Genomic DNA, 14,537 nt, shown 5'->3' with positions numbered 1-14,537 from the left:
CGATACAGTTCATCTGAAGACAATTTGCGTGTAAAATTGGCCGCACGACTAGAGCGTAGTGCAATGACGTGTTGCACTAGCAATTTTCCGATAAACAGCGTGATTTTGCACGACAAGCTAAATTTCCACGTGGACAGCATCCGGTTCAAGTTTTATCTTTAGCGAGAATCTACGGTATGTAAAGTGCATAATATCGTAACGGTAGTCTTATAATTGCAAACAAATAATATAAAGATAAATATAACAAAAATAAAATGTATACAAACTACATGTAATTAACCATATTCGTGTAAGAATATTCCAGATAATTTATAAACGATGTCGTTACTAATAAATTCTAATAACTTAAACGAAAACGTAATATTACAGCTGAAATATGTAATATAAAAATTAAGAAATTCAATAACAAATTCGATCGAAATTGACTTCTCGTTGCTAAAAATAATTGTATATTTCCTAATAGTACGTTACGTAATTTGTCGTACGAACCAACGAATCAATTATTAATTCTTTCGCGGTAATTTCATATAACATTATATGGACACAAAAACAACAAAGATGATTTGTCTACGTGGATTTAAAGATACCACTTATCGACTCACGAAGTGATAAAGCAATTTATGCAATCATACAACTCGATTGAGAATTCGCTAAATTGTGGAAAGATATAGTCGCTCGTAGAATATCCTTAACCTTTTAATGTCAGAATCTTTAATTTGTTAAATTGTGATACGTGAATGTTCTACCGAAGTTTCCTTAATTCCATGTACAAAATTATTCGCGGAATTAACTATTTTTAAGAAATTTCACTAGTTTCCAATGCCATATATGGAAATAAACTGATAAACAATAGGAGTCTACATAGATGATTCTATGTACGCGTGAATCCTAGTTTACAAGAACAGGGCGCCCAAACCATTTCTAACGTTACTGATATGGTAAAAGTGAAAACCTGAAACAGCACGACCTCGCGCGATTTAGTAGAATGAAATGATCAGAAGAACGAATAGAGCAGAGGGGCTATTATCCGGACAGAATTTAACTACAGTATTACGGCAATGGTGTAATACCATTCGAAAGGCACGATGAAAAAAACAAGTTGGCGTCGTTGACCTGTAGCTGGAACATTTTCCTGTTTATAAGTTCATTCCATTCTATATGTATCGAATTTTATAAAGTGAATTGAAATCGAGCTATCTCTGAATAAGACGATAACGTTTCCTTTCGCTATCATTCACTGAAGTTCATTGCTTGTCAATAATCAAAAATACTAACGCGTAATAAAAGCGGGCAAACATCCTTCGCGTACCGTCGTAACAAAACCTAGCAAAATTATCGTACTACTTTCGCAGTGTAGTTTTTCATTTTTTAACTCAGAGCACTCGAAAACATTAAAAAATGCAAAAGATCCAATGAGGTCAAGTGTTGACCGATAGCAATACTCCCTTCTGTTATAACTGTCGGGAAATTAAAATTGATAATGCTTATCGATTTTGAAAAACACACCTAGGTACAGTTAAATAAAGATTTTTATTAATTTCTTTGATAATTTCGAGGAGCACACCGAAATCCTACAAGTCTTATTCCTCTACGTTAAAGAATAAAACTGAATTGTACAAAAATTCAATTTAAAAAAATAAAAGAAAACCAAGATAATTAAAACCATTAATCACGGTATGTCGCTTTAATCGCCAGACGTCAATGATATTTACCTTCGCGCAGTTGAAAAAACTTGAAACTTGTGTACAGCAAAAAGGTAAACAGTAACCTTGTATAACATACAATGCTATTAAAAATGTATGCGAAATGTTTTGTTATAAAGACTTGTTATAAAGCTTCGCGATACAATGAGGCATCTATATATAAATCGAAACTCTATCCCAGTTCATGAATCCTCGGTAACTCAAAAATTAAACAGAAGTTCACTCGATGCCGTGCATACTGCACACAGCTACTTGACTTCTACACAGGGCCGGCGTGACCTTTTCCGGGGCCGAGTTCAAAAATTTTGCGGAGCCTGAATTCACATTCAAATCCTACACTTCAATTTTACAACGAGGAATTATTTATTTATTGGGTTGTCCGGAAAGTTCATGCCTACTTTTAAGAAAAATTCAAAGACATATATAATTGAATATTGATGCATATTTATTGAATGATATATGTACCATTTTGTTCCACAATCTTTGCACCTTTTAAGGAGTGTACACATGTTATTTGTTTTCAGCTATTCTGACATATTCAGACCTGTACCGCCTACTAAAAATCGGCATGGACTTTCCAGACAGCCCAATACAAATGCTATATATTTTGTATAAGCTGAATATTAAATAATAATACTTTTATGATTTTTGTCACTCCTTTCAATTTAATCATCGCTACTAAAAAAATGTCTTGCATCTCGGCAGAAATTGCTTCCATTTGTTAATGGTATCATCAATCTGTAAAAGGTAATCAAAATCGGTGCCTTTTAATTCAGTAATTTTCGTAGACCGCGGGGCCTTTTAAAACGCGGGGCCGGGTTCCGACGAACGCGCTGAACCTGCCTTGCGCCGTCCCCGCTTCTACAACACGAGTTTATATAAATTGACCTCCACAATTCACCGATTCCTAACAGTCCGAACATCAATAGACTGTAATTTGTTTTTGTTTCTTTTACATTATGTTGCATTATGTCGTTTCGTTTCGCTCAAAACTATTCGACAATTCGCTTCGAAACATTCGAGACAAGTGAAACCGTTCGACACACTACATCATTTTAATTACCAATCGTTGTTAATAACCACCTTTTAGCAGTTGAGAGAATAGAATACCGTTGGAGCGGCCGCGGTAGCGTATGAGCGCGGACGCCTAGTCGCTCCAACGGTATACGCGCGCTCTGATTGGTCGCGGTTTTCCGTTAATATCTTCTTAACGAAACCTCGGACAACATTTTCGCTAAGGAAAAAGTTGTTTCAAATCACCTCCCGAACCACCTCTTTCAAGGTGTTACAACATTTTTGGAACACCCTGTATTAACGGAAAACACTGACCAATCAGGGCGCGCGTATACCGTTGAAGCGGCCGCGGTGGCGAAGTCTACGCGCTAGCGGCCGCGCTCATACGCGAACAAGTGACTCGACGTGCATCGAACGAAGGACATTGACACGGCCGCTTAGCACGTAGCCTTCGCTACCGCGGCCGCTCCAACAGTATACGCGCGCTCTGATTGGTCGGCGTTTTCTCTTAAGGGGGCGTTTCACTGTGAACGCACAAAAAAAGCATATTTTCAATAATTTTTTTCTCAAGAACTATTGCATAAAATTAAATGAATGTTTTTCCTCCTTAAAGGTATGATTAAAGAAAGTAAATAAAAAATTTTTTTTTGGTAAAATATATTTCGTCATTTATTTACAAAATAATATGCATGTGTGCAAAAGAAAAAAAAGGCCAAAATCACCTGCGCCAACGGATAACTTTTTTTCTTTTGCACACATGCATATTATTTTGTAAATAAATGACGAAATATTTTTTACCAAAAAAAAAATTTCTTATTTACATTTCTTAATTATTTATGCAATAGTTCCTGAGAACAAAATTATTGAAAATATGCTTTTTTTTTGCGCGTTCACAGTGAAATGACCCCATAACGAAGCCTCGGACAACATTTTCGCTAAGGAAAAAATTGTTTCAAATCACCTCCCTGTATATTTTTCAATGTAATTTCGATCTAACGATGCCTGAAGCGAAAATTTCGTACGAAACCGAACTATCGGTGATTTTTCAAGGCACGCGTTGCGTCTACTACGTTGTCTGTTAAAAATTGAATCATTCAGTATATATAGGAGATATAGTACCGTATCAGACACTGTCAACACGAGTAAAATTTAAGAATTTACGCAGTTCTATTGCACGTTGTGCGCTGTTCGACGGCGTCTCGTGTCGCGAGTGTCACGTGTGTCGGTAGGCGAAGGTAGGGTATGGAATAGCTCTCGAGCGCGTACGTACGTCAGTAGCACCGAACCAAGTAGCACGGTAAGAGACACAACGTTAACAGGATACCGACTGGTGTTTGCCGAAAAAAAAAAGCAAACAAACGATAAGAAGAGACAAAAGAAGCCCACGACTCGGAAGAAGGTATTCGCGAAATCGAGAAGGGCGAACGCGGTATAGCGCGAGGGTGTACAGTCTATCTCTATCTTTTCCCTGGTCGACTTTGTTATTCTCTCCCTCTTTCTCGTCGGTCGTCTCTTTCTCCGTGGTTCGTTCCCTCTCCATTTCTTAGGCGTTCTAATCGCTCGTTCTCTGTCAGTCTTCGTCACAGTCTTCAGTCTCTATCCTTTCGTTTATATTCGTTTCTGTCCCTCTCACTTTCCGTTCTTTCTTCTCGCTTCTACCTGCCCGTCGTATTTCCCTCTCTATATCCCCTTCTCGCTTCGTTCTTCGAGGCAAAGCAGAAGAAACCCCCGCGGTTGCTCGTTCGTTCTCAAAACTCTTACTCGTTGTCACGCGCTAAAAATACTCCCGCACAGTCTTCCGAGGGTGTACCATGCCAAAGGAGAACGGGAATTAGGACGACAAAAGCAGTCAACATCGACCTGGAACTGTCATGGAACGGCTTTCGAGAGTGGCATGTTATTTTCGATGGATGAGAAACGCGTCACCTCGCGATACAAGCGAGGTGGCCGTAGAGGACGAGGGTAAACCCGTCGAGGTTGGACAGTATCGGAATGTCGGATGCAATTTAGAAGCCCCGAAGCGGTTCTGTAGCATACTGGAAAGTGTCCTTCTTTGGGAGAATTCCGTGAACAGTATCTCCGTCGTCATCGTGTTCAACATACTGTTTTGGTGAGTTCGTCTACCATGGGACCACTGTGCGTCATTTCTCGGCTATAGCGTTACAACTTATCTGCGAAACTAGATTCATATTTCGCGATTATAGTTTCTCTATCGTGCGTTAAAATGATATACGTAACATAACATTGCTTTTGCCTGAACGAAGCACAAAAATCGCAGCATTAAACACAGTCGCTAAACAAAGAGCGATATATGCTTATATACTTTTTTATTGTATAATTGAACGTTCAGAATTTCTAAGTGTTTTATTTTACGAAAGCAGTTTAAATAGTAGGAATACTCGAATAAGAATTTCGTGCATCGAAGAAAGTGTCGCGCGTTAATAGGAACAGCTGTCTTCTAATGCTTTGCGAATAATCCGCCTTCTGGGTCAAGGTTTGTCGAAGCGTGTGTTTCGGCATTTGATGTCAGTTGTAAATAACACTAGATAGTTGAGAGCTACGATCCTTCGCGTTTCCCTGTACGTGTTTCTTCGCAATAAGCGAATTGATAAACGTCGATCATATGACGTTATTTACACGTACTATAGACATAAGTTGATAAAAATGGTCATTGATGGGTTTTCATTGATACAATCAGTACAATTTAAAGCCGTCCTTTTTTCCACGATTGCATTTATTCATGACATTTCGTGTTTCCTTTGTCGAATGAATTGCATCTTCCCAGCATATTTTCCCACCAGATCCATAGTGCTATCCTAGATGGCAGTGCATGTTGATAATTAAAAAGTATAATCGCGCGATTGAAGATTACCGTGTTCCTGTTAACACGTCAATTTTCTTACCAAACTTGTAATTAAAAAATTTATACTTAAAAAATGATTCCTATTCGTATACCTTATTCGATAATAATCCTTCTATATGTTATTATTAGTTATAGTTATTTAATTAAAAAATATGATTTCAATTTCAACAAAACTTCAACTTTAAAAATTATCATGCTTTTGGTATTAATTAATGTCTATGTACACCTTTCAGGGGAATTATCGTACTCGAGGTCCGTGGCTTTGCAGCAGCCAGCAGTGCTGTGCTGGTCGTAGTCCTCTGTTACAGCACATTAGAAGCCCAAGTTCAAAAAGAGAACAGAGCATCGGACACAACTACGTCAGTAACAGAATCTAAATAATTATGCTTAGCAGAATTTAAGTAATTATGTTTACACATTGAAATGAGTTTGAATAATACGAATAATATGTCCATAGATCCTGTGCAAAAATAGAACAAATTGAAAAGATAGGGAAAAAAGTGAAATCAGTGATTCATAGTTTAAAGCAGTTGAGGAAAGATCAACCAGGAGTGGTAAAGTTCCATTGATTGGATATTTCATATAATGTAAACAGAAATAAGAAACTTAAATATTGTTAATACTTATTTGTTTCAGTTTTGCACTGCTGCATGTTCTCTCTCTTTGGGCCTATGGATTATTGGTCGTACCATAAATGGTATACTTCTTGCATATACGATATGCATGAGCATTCTACTTGGTCCCGCATTGTTATTTAAGCTACCTAATAAGATTGTACCACACAAAGGTAACTAATATCTCGTTAAGTATCAAAAGGTCCTGAGTTTGCTAACAATGTAACAATGCTATTAATATTAAGATACATAATGATCATGATAATCCAAAAATTTCTTTGTGCAGAGTGGGATAGTGAAATTGAAGAATTTTTACCAGCAGTGACCGAAGACAATCTTCAGGTTCTTACAAGAGCAGGAGAATCAGGGGATCAATCTCCTACACCAACAAGCGTATTATCTGATGCTCAAAATGGTATGATCTATTATCTTTATTAGCTTATTTCAAAAGAGATTATCATCTTTTTATTATTATTATTAATCATTCTAAGGAAATAAGTAAGTTTTTTGACTACAGAATTCTTTAACGATGAAGACCTTATAGGTCTAAAAATGCCATCGCACGAAGATGGAAGTACCGACGGTGTAGAGGTTTCTGAATTAGAACTTAGTGCTGAAGAAACTGATGTGGACGGTATTAAATTTCAAAGTGGTCATTTTGAGAAAGGATCATCTTCTGAAGAAGAAGCAGAACTTGAACCACTCTTATCAAAAAAATTAATTAGTCATAGTGATGAGAGCAGTAGCGAATTTGAAATAATTGATAGTCAAGAAGTCGATGATTTAGATGTTGCATGAGAGTTGCAGACATGTGAACTGTGAAGTTATTATTATGCAGACTAGAATTAAACGCAACCGATCATTTTAAATACACTTTATTTGGACAATGGTTTAGGTAAAGTAATTATTTTGCATAAATTTTAGTAACCTGCTTCAATTTACCGTGTGAATATTTATGCGAAATTGTACGATGATATTCTTGTTACTACTATTGGAGAAAAGTATTTATTTCTAATCAAAGAACGTCAATTATTTTATTAGATTCCCAACTGCTTCGAAAATCTGTATGATTAGAACTAGAGATTTTTTTGATTATGTGCGAATGATAGCTTCTCAGTAGTTACTTATCTTGGTGTATACTTATATTAAAGTATACTTACGATGTTGTACATATTATACGCGGAAATGGAAATCTACCACCCTACTTTTTATTTTTGGTGATATACAGACGAATTAAGTATATCTGTAGTACGTGTACGAAATTTTTGGTGTATATAAAAAATTCGGGTATCATAAAAAAAATGTTGAAAAGAAATCAATTAAATAAGATATTTTGTCAATTTAAATATCGCTTTGACCTTCATGAACGGAAATCGTTTTGTATATGTATATATATTAGAATTTACTACCTGTAAATTCTAAATAAGAAGTTAAAAATTACGATATCCAGTGTACAGCAGGTACGAAACGATTACAAATTGTTATAGTAAATATCAGCTCTGTTTTTGATATTGTAAAAATCACGTAAGACGTTGATCTATTTGAAAACAGTTTTTCATATTTCATAAATACTCAGATGTGATTTTACCATTTTCCAGATCGATTCATATACAAAACAAAATATAAATTAAATATTTTATTTATTACGAAGATCTCATAATTAAACTCTGATTGAATTTAAACTAAAACAATTGATTATGACAATTGCAAATGACACTAAAATTTCACAGTGATAACCAAAAAACGTGAATCAGGAAGCAGTACTACCTTCAGGCAAAATTAAAACATTTTTCCTGTAAAATTACTATTAAAAATGATACCACTTATGTAAATATAGTTTTACTAATAATACATGCACACAAAAGTTTACATTAATATTTCGAAGCATTTGATCAGTTTTACCCAAATTTTGCAAAAATTGTACGTTTTCACTTTATTTGAATACGAAGCATAAAAATAAGTTTCAATATGTATCAATAATTAAAACTAAAATTATTAAGGATAAAATTAAATTAATTAGTTCTGTTGGTTCATTCTGTTTCGAAATAATCGAATAACAATTTTCTAGTCATGATAATAGAATTATACTGGTATTAAAGTTGTCAATGTAAGTGAAGTATATAAACAAATAGTACAAAAATATAGAATATTTTGAAAACTTTTTTGCAAAATTTGAGAAAAATTGATTAATATATGAAATTTTTGTTTAACCTCCTATTTTTCTTCTGCATAAGAGATATCATGTTTAAAGTAAATCTGTTATAATTACCTTCAATAAAACAAACATCTTTAATTTATTTAAATTACTTAATGTATAAATTCATACTATTACTTCACTCTAAATCCCTTATACATTTTTATGTACGCGTAATACACGATTTATTTAAAAGTAAAGTTACATTTCCTTATTAAAATTCTTTGCATTTAGATGTTATTTATTAATAGCAATATACGTATATGTATACATTAATCAATATAAACATATGTTCTTTTAAAAAACATACTGCATTAATAGATATATGTAATGTGACAATAACAATAGAAAATTATAAAAATGAAAGAATCTTCTGATACGAAATTTTGCATTATGCAATACCAAGGAAGTTAAATTCAATTTGTAACAACAGTTACAACTATGTACAATGCAATATTATATTGACTTTTGTGTCTACAACACAATGTTATCATTTACATATATGATCTGTGTTTTCAATATCATTAATTTTCACTTTGGTGTCTACTATACCATTTGTATGACAAACAATTTCTTCTTTATTACAAGTATTTGGTGTGCCTTTACTTTCTTCTAAGGATACAATGGGTTGAGCATTTTTTCTTTCTGGTAACACTTGTAAAAATGCTTCTTGCCATGTTCTTCCTTCGCTAACTTTAAGCAAAATTTCGAACACTGAAAAATTTGTGTGCATTATATTGGATTATTAATTTTATATGTAGATTAGGCTTACCATGATCAACAGTTAAAACCTTTCTAGCTTTCATTTGTAAGAATTTGTCTAGAGGTAATCGGCCGTGCCTTACTCCAGCCTGTACAGCTACCTTATGACAGAGCCCCTAAAAATGTAAATAGTATATAAGAAGATTTATACAAATTGAAAGACCTAGCTTACCTTATGACTATTATGATCAACAAGACCACCTATAACATACACACAATCATGTTCCAGATGATCGATAATGACTTCTGATTCGCTAGTGAGATACACAATTTTCTCTTTCGGATAAACATCCAAATATGATTCTGTGTAAAATTTTACCTATAAAATATACCAGTATTTTACCAGTAGAACTTACCAGTAATCTACCAGTAGAACATGTAAATGTCCTAATGAACTAGTAAGTACATTGAAAAACATTACATACATCCCAATGTTCATATCCATTATGCTTCTGCATGTGACTCCTTGACTTTCCATCAAATCTGGTAAGAGAAAATTGCATCGGCGCGACAGCCCTTCTATTCAAGGTATAACATCTTAATATCTGTTTAGTTAATTTTGCAATATCCTTGTCAATCATTAGATCATCAAAAGACATATCTATAGTCACTCCAACTTTACAACTACTATCTGCCATTGTACTTCTTTTCAATGCTTTCCTAGATGGTCCAAGGTCTATATTGTTTGCACGAGCAAATGCACGTTTTCGTCTTGCTTTTTCTCGTTCTTTTAATCTTTGAAACAGAACCATTTTCATTAGTAGTTTCGTTATTGCAATATCTATAATCATTGTCTAATTTACACAAAGTTACAATTATGTGATGAAATTAACGTATTTCTACATATTTATTAAAGTATCGAAAAATAAACCTTTTCTCATCCTTTCGTTCCAACCATTTTTCTCTTTTCTTTACTTTTTTCAGCTGACGTTTACTCATATTCGGATTTAATTCCGATAATTTTTGATTAGCATCATGACAAGTTTCCTTATCACAAATATTCGTGGATTCTGTGTTCGTTTCAGATGTTTCAATATTATTTGTGTACTTTTCGTTTTCCATGTTCCTTACTAAAAATTCGTAAATAAATAAGAAGCACGATGCTTATATTCAGGGGGTTATGGGAGTTATCTGTTTACAATACACTGCGATACACGCATTATCAGACCATACCAGCAGGGACAGGTGAGTTCAAAGGTGAGCTCATATTATGTTTATAGCGGGATAAATCAAGATAAACTAATGACGAACTTTCGCATTAATTGTTTTGTATGTAGAAGTGGTTTTGGTTTGGTATGCTATATTTTTCTCAAACAGCAAAGATAAAAATTAAGTTCAAAGATAGTTGTTTTTTGTAAATAATTACAACTCTATATCGTCTGTATTTTTATGACTGTCATTGACTGAAATGTATAGATCTATTTTTCAAAAATAGATTGTAACGTGTAATATAAAATTTGAATTAAGAAATTGGGTGCTCCCAGAATGGCCACCGCTCACTGAGCAGCTAAGTGAGCATTAACCTTTCCGAACGCTCTCATCGAACATCTGATATTCCTAGAGACACCGAAATAGTAAACTGGAAACGTTGGCAGTGGCTCGATAATACCTAGAGAAAAGAGTCTTCCGAATGAAAATCAATATAATCTTTCTTTAGTAGAAGCAGACGATTTTTCAGAGTTAGTAAACGTGTACTATCGGTTTTCGTAAAACGGGAGGATGCAAGTTGTTGGGATCGACGGTCGCGTCGTCAGCTATCTGTTTTGCTTTCTGATACTCCAAGCAAAACTAACGAACTCAAGAACCTCGTGGAGGCTCAGCGCTGACAAAGTTGTTAAGACAATAGACTTCTCAAGTACAGTCGAGGATGATCCTATATTCGATATCTTGGCGAGTAGCATTAGCGTCGGCAATGGACAGACTTGGAGTAGAACAGCTGTTTTTGAAAAACACGAGCCTTACTGTCAAGAGTCCAAAAACGTTCTTTCTGGGAACCATGAACGGTAAGAAACCATGAAAGTCTGGTTAATCTTGGGTAAGAGCGGAGAGGTATGTCTTCTCTTAGAATATCAAATTGATATCATACAAGATTTGTCAGAACACAATAGATCACTGATGCTTACGGAGTTTGTCGTCTAACTTCCTGGAGTTTACTACAGTGAGTCACAGAACTATTTGTACCGTATCATTTGCAGACTTCAAATGGTTGATTTTTGTTTTAGGATGAATGTTATGGGATTCTTATCGATAAAAAGTATATACTGTATTAAGTAAGATTTCGATTGATATACACAGTTTTGAAAAATAATTCAATACAATAAATATAGAAATTTAACACATTGAGCGGCGAGTAAGTTCTTCATGCCTTTCCATTCATTCCAAATACCCCTGAAGCATTCTGGGTTTTTCTCAATATTTTCTAAAATTATTATTTGAAAACTTACAGTATTCCCAATGGCAATGTAAGAGTAAAGACATTGAGAATTTATGAACAGCACTAGGAAAAAATGATGAAATTTATAGTCAAGAAATGTTTAAATATAAGCTAATGGAAATCTTAAACACTATTGAAATAAAATATACTAGATAGTTGGACTATAAAATGCAAGCGTTTGGAAAATGTATTTAAATGTAAAGGTGGTGTCATAAAATTACGACTATCACAATTCTAGATATGTTCAATATTCATTGTACAAGTATGAATACTTTTGTGATTCACTGTATATTAGATGTGAATCATTTATGTTTCCTATTGTACAATTATTATGATGTCCCAATATCAGAATTAGGGATATTTCTACAAAATTATAATAAGTACACTGTTGAAATATTTAAGAGATTTGAAAAATCATACATTTTTTCTGTTATATTTTTGTGTAAGATATCCAAAATTTAACATCATAGCTTGGATTTAAATTTGTGTCTTATTCTGGATATTATGCTATTTTCATTATTAATTTATTTGATCATTATAAAAATGGTTACATTTGTAGATAAAAGAATTAGTCTATATTGCATGGTTTAAATTTGAACTACTGTTTATTTCACATGTACGTGTACACATAATCGTTAGTGTTGTGCATGTTCAGCAATAGTACTTTTTATTTTATAAATTACGTAAGATATAAGAATATATTAAGTCTTCAAATCCTAAAGAAGATAATCAAATTGAGAAATCAAAAGTGTTTTTTACAAACTGTACAAATACATGGTAATTTCTAGTTAATCTAAAAAATACATTGAAATCTACCTGCGTTTATTTCTGTATATTTTATTTAATTGTAATTATTATTTTTTTTTAATATTTTAGATCTTGCTTCGAATAATTGTTACAATTAATCCGAAAATTTTATTTTTCTTCCTGTAGTTAGTATTTGTGTGTGGCTTACTGTTCTTTCAGCGTTAAAAAAGCCCTAACTTTGGTCCCCTTGGCAGACGATTCTCGTCATACGTGTTGAAGGATACACCAAACGCTACCGAGTCGTTTCCTCTACCGTCTCAAGCACCGGACGATCAAGCAACGTGTACTTCTGGTCAACAGTGTGAAGAAGTAGTCCTAGATTGCGGAAAGCCTATTAATTGTTCACATTATGATAATTTGGTTGGCATTGAAAACAGGGATAAACATAAACTAGTTCCAGAACCTGACGTGATACGTATGTTCAAAAAGAACGGTGGTAAAACTACGGATATCGATATCGATCTATTGGGGAAACGGTTAATAAAAGCCAAACGGGAGGTATGATATAGCCATTAGAGAAATACTATACGCTTGTAACAAAGTAAACAGATGTAAAGACCACAATGTATTTTATTGATTTTTATCTATAGAAGCCGAAATCTGTTCAACTTTATAATCAAATAGGAAATTTTTGGCGCATAAAAGGAGATGCACGAAGATCGATTGAATGTTTCCGAAGGGCGCTGGCTGTATCGCCGCAAAATGCAGAAGTCTTATTAAATTTAGCAAGAGTGTTGTTGGCTCAACAATACTTGGACGATGCAACGTATTTAGTAAGACGTTCTTTGGAAATGCAGCCTCCAGATCAGAATGCATGGGAACAATATCTTACACTTGGTCAAATATTCAAAGTAATTCTGAATTCTAGCATATCTTGCATATTTTACTCTGTATATAAAAAGAATTAAAGAATATTGTAACAGTACCATTAAGATGCATAATTTAATTTTTGATAGGAATATGGTCATTATCAGGAAGCAGCCATACACTTTCGACATGCTCTGGAATTAAAACCAGACCTCTCTGAAGCAGCTGAAGGTCTAAGAGAAGTGGAGTCACTTCCGGTTGCGAGTATACATATCTATACATTACTGATAATTATATGTTTGGTATGTAAGATAAGGGTCAAAAAGTACATTTCACTATAGATATTACTCTACTTTATGGTGAAATAAATACGTATGAGTAATTATAATATGTTTGATCTTGCAGGTGCTTGGAGTACTTTTGGTTGTTCTGAGCAATGTTAAATGCGACGAAGATTCTAGTCTAGTTAACGGACAACTACAACGTCCAGTACCGCGTCATTTTAGTCGCGCAATGGCTATGCGCAGTCTACGGCTTAACGTTACTCGTAATAAACGTTGTTGATTATTTACTAAGAAAATTAATATAATATAACAATACGCAGCATAATATAATAATCTTGTGATAGACTAAAATTTCCAGTTGCTGTTATCATATTATCTACAAAGTATTATTTGTAATATGATTTTTAATAATTATTTAGTGTATTAATAATTATGTAATTTATTATATCTACAAATGAAAATATACAATAGAAAACAACAGCATTTTTCATTCACTGCAACAAGAAAAAACTGCGCTATATATATATATATTGTATATTGTATATATATTGTATATATATATATATCGTGTAATAATTTCATTATAATTTAAGAACGGAATGTAATTTGTGGAATTACATGTTTTCGTCGTTGTGCTAAATATTAACGTGGATATTATTAACAACGTTATTTAGCATCATTTACAATATACAATGACACTAAAATATATAAGTAATTCCTTTGCTTATTCTGATCACGCGGAAAGATCTAACGTTTACATCTGTAAATAATTTACAGTTATGCAATTCACGATGTAATATCATCTTGAGATAATTATTCTTAATATATACATGAAACATTTAACTTTCTCTTGCAAATAAAGATATGTAACAAATTTATTCTTTCATTGTTTCGAATATAGATTATTTTCTATGTTCATTGAATACAATAATATTATTTCTTACTTTATATATAACAATATATATTTAAATGTAAAACAACAATGTTTTACTTTTGTTTGTTTTTTTTATGCATCTAGCACATCATTTTTACAAGCTTTCTCTAAATATTAATAA

At 33.4% G+C, this 14,537-nt stretch overlaps 3 protein-coding genes across 10 annotated transcripts; 2 read left to right on the top strand and 1 right to left on the bottom strand.

The window, feature by feature from the left end:
• The first annotated feature begins 69 nt into the window (after positions 1-69).
• Positions 70-8,069, top strand: LOC128878718 (uncharacterized). Of its 4 annotated transcripts, none has more exons than XM_054127168.1 (7): positions 70-174; positions 4,512-4,827; positions 5,814-5,939; positions 6,038-6,134; positions 6,217-6,367; positions 6,481-6,609; positions 6,712-8,069. In XM_054127168.1, the coding sequence occupies exons 2-7, from the start codon at positions 4,589-4,591 to the stop codon at positions 6,990-6,992; spliced, it is 1,023 nt and encodes a 340-aa protein (XP_053983143.1). In that variant the 5' UTR covers positions 70-174; positions 4,512-4,588; the 3' UTR covers positions 6,993-8,069. The 4 variants fall into 4 exon arrangements, with proteins under 4 accessions (XP_053983143.1, XP_053983144.1, XP_053983141.1 ...); XM_054127169.1 differs by lacking the exon at positions 70-174 and adding an exon at positions 3,938-4,116 and having other exon boundaries at positions 6,739-8,069; XM_054127166.1 differs by lacking the exon at positions 70-174 and adding an exon at positions 3,946-4,116.
• LOC128878719 (tRNA methyltransferase 10 homolog A) lies at positions 7,052-10,637 on the bottom strand. 4 transcript variants are annotated; one of them, XM_054127171.1, is made up of 6 exons: positions 10,324-10,625; positions 10,022-10,220; positions 9,576-9,885; positions 9,323-9,469; positions 9,161-9,266; positions 7,052-9,081 (listed from the first exon to the last, which is right to left on the bottom strand). In XM_054127171.1, the coding sequence occupies exons 1-6, from the start codon at positions 10,355-10,357 to the stop codon at positions 8,879-8,881; spliced, it is 999 nt and encodes a 332-aa protein (XP_053983146.1). In that variant the 5' UTR covers positions 10,358-10,625; the 3' UTR covers positions 7,052-8,878. The 4 variants fall into 4 exon arrangements, with proteins under 4 accessions (XP_053983146.1, XP_053983145.1, XP_053983148.1 ...); XM_054127170.1 differs by having other exon boundaries at positions 7,052-9,102; positions 10,324-10,618; XM_054127173.1 differs by lacking the exon at positions 9,323-9,469 and having other exon boundaries at positions 10,324-10,637.
• An 87-nt stretch (positions 10,638-10,724) lies between these two features.
• LOC128878715 (tetratricopeptide repeat protein 17-like) lies at positions 10,725-14,526 on the top strand. 2 transcript variants are annotated; one of them, XM_054127163.1, is made up of 5 exons: positions 10,725-11,153; positions 12,586-12,889; positions 12,982-13,242; positions 13,348-13,500; positions 13,604-14,526. In XM_054127163.1, the coding sequence occupies exons 1-5, from the start codon at positions 10,870-10,872 to the stop codon at positions 13,760-13,762; spliced, it is 1,161 nt and encodes a 386-aa protein (XP_053983138.1). In that variant the 5' UTR covers positions 10,725-10,869; the 3' UTR covers positions 13,763-14,526. The 2 variants fall into 2 exon arrangements, with proteins under 2 accessions (XP_053983138.1, XP_053983139.1); XM_054127164.1 differs by having other exon boundaries at positions 13,348-13,523; positions 13,604-13,764.
• The last annotated feature ends 11 nt before the right edge of the window (positions 14,527-14,537 follow it).

This window comes from Hylaeus volcanicus, chromosome 6 (genome assembly GCF_026283585.1).
Source record: "Hylaeus volcanicus isolate JK05 chromosome 6, UHH_iyHylVolc1.0_haploid, whole genome shotgun sequence".
Classification (NCBI taxonomy): Eukaryota; Metazoa; Arthropoda; class Insecta; order Hymenoptera; family Colletidae; genus Hylaeus; species Hylaeus volcanicus.
The sequence above is the reverse complement of the archived record's forward strand: the minus strand, read 5'-3'. Positions and strand labels throughout refer to the sequence as shown.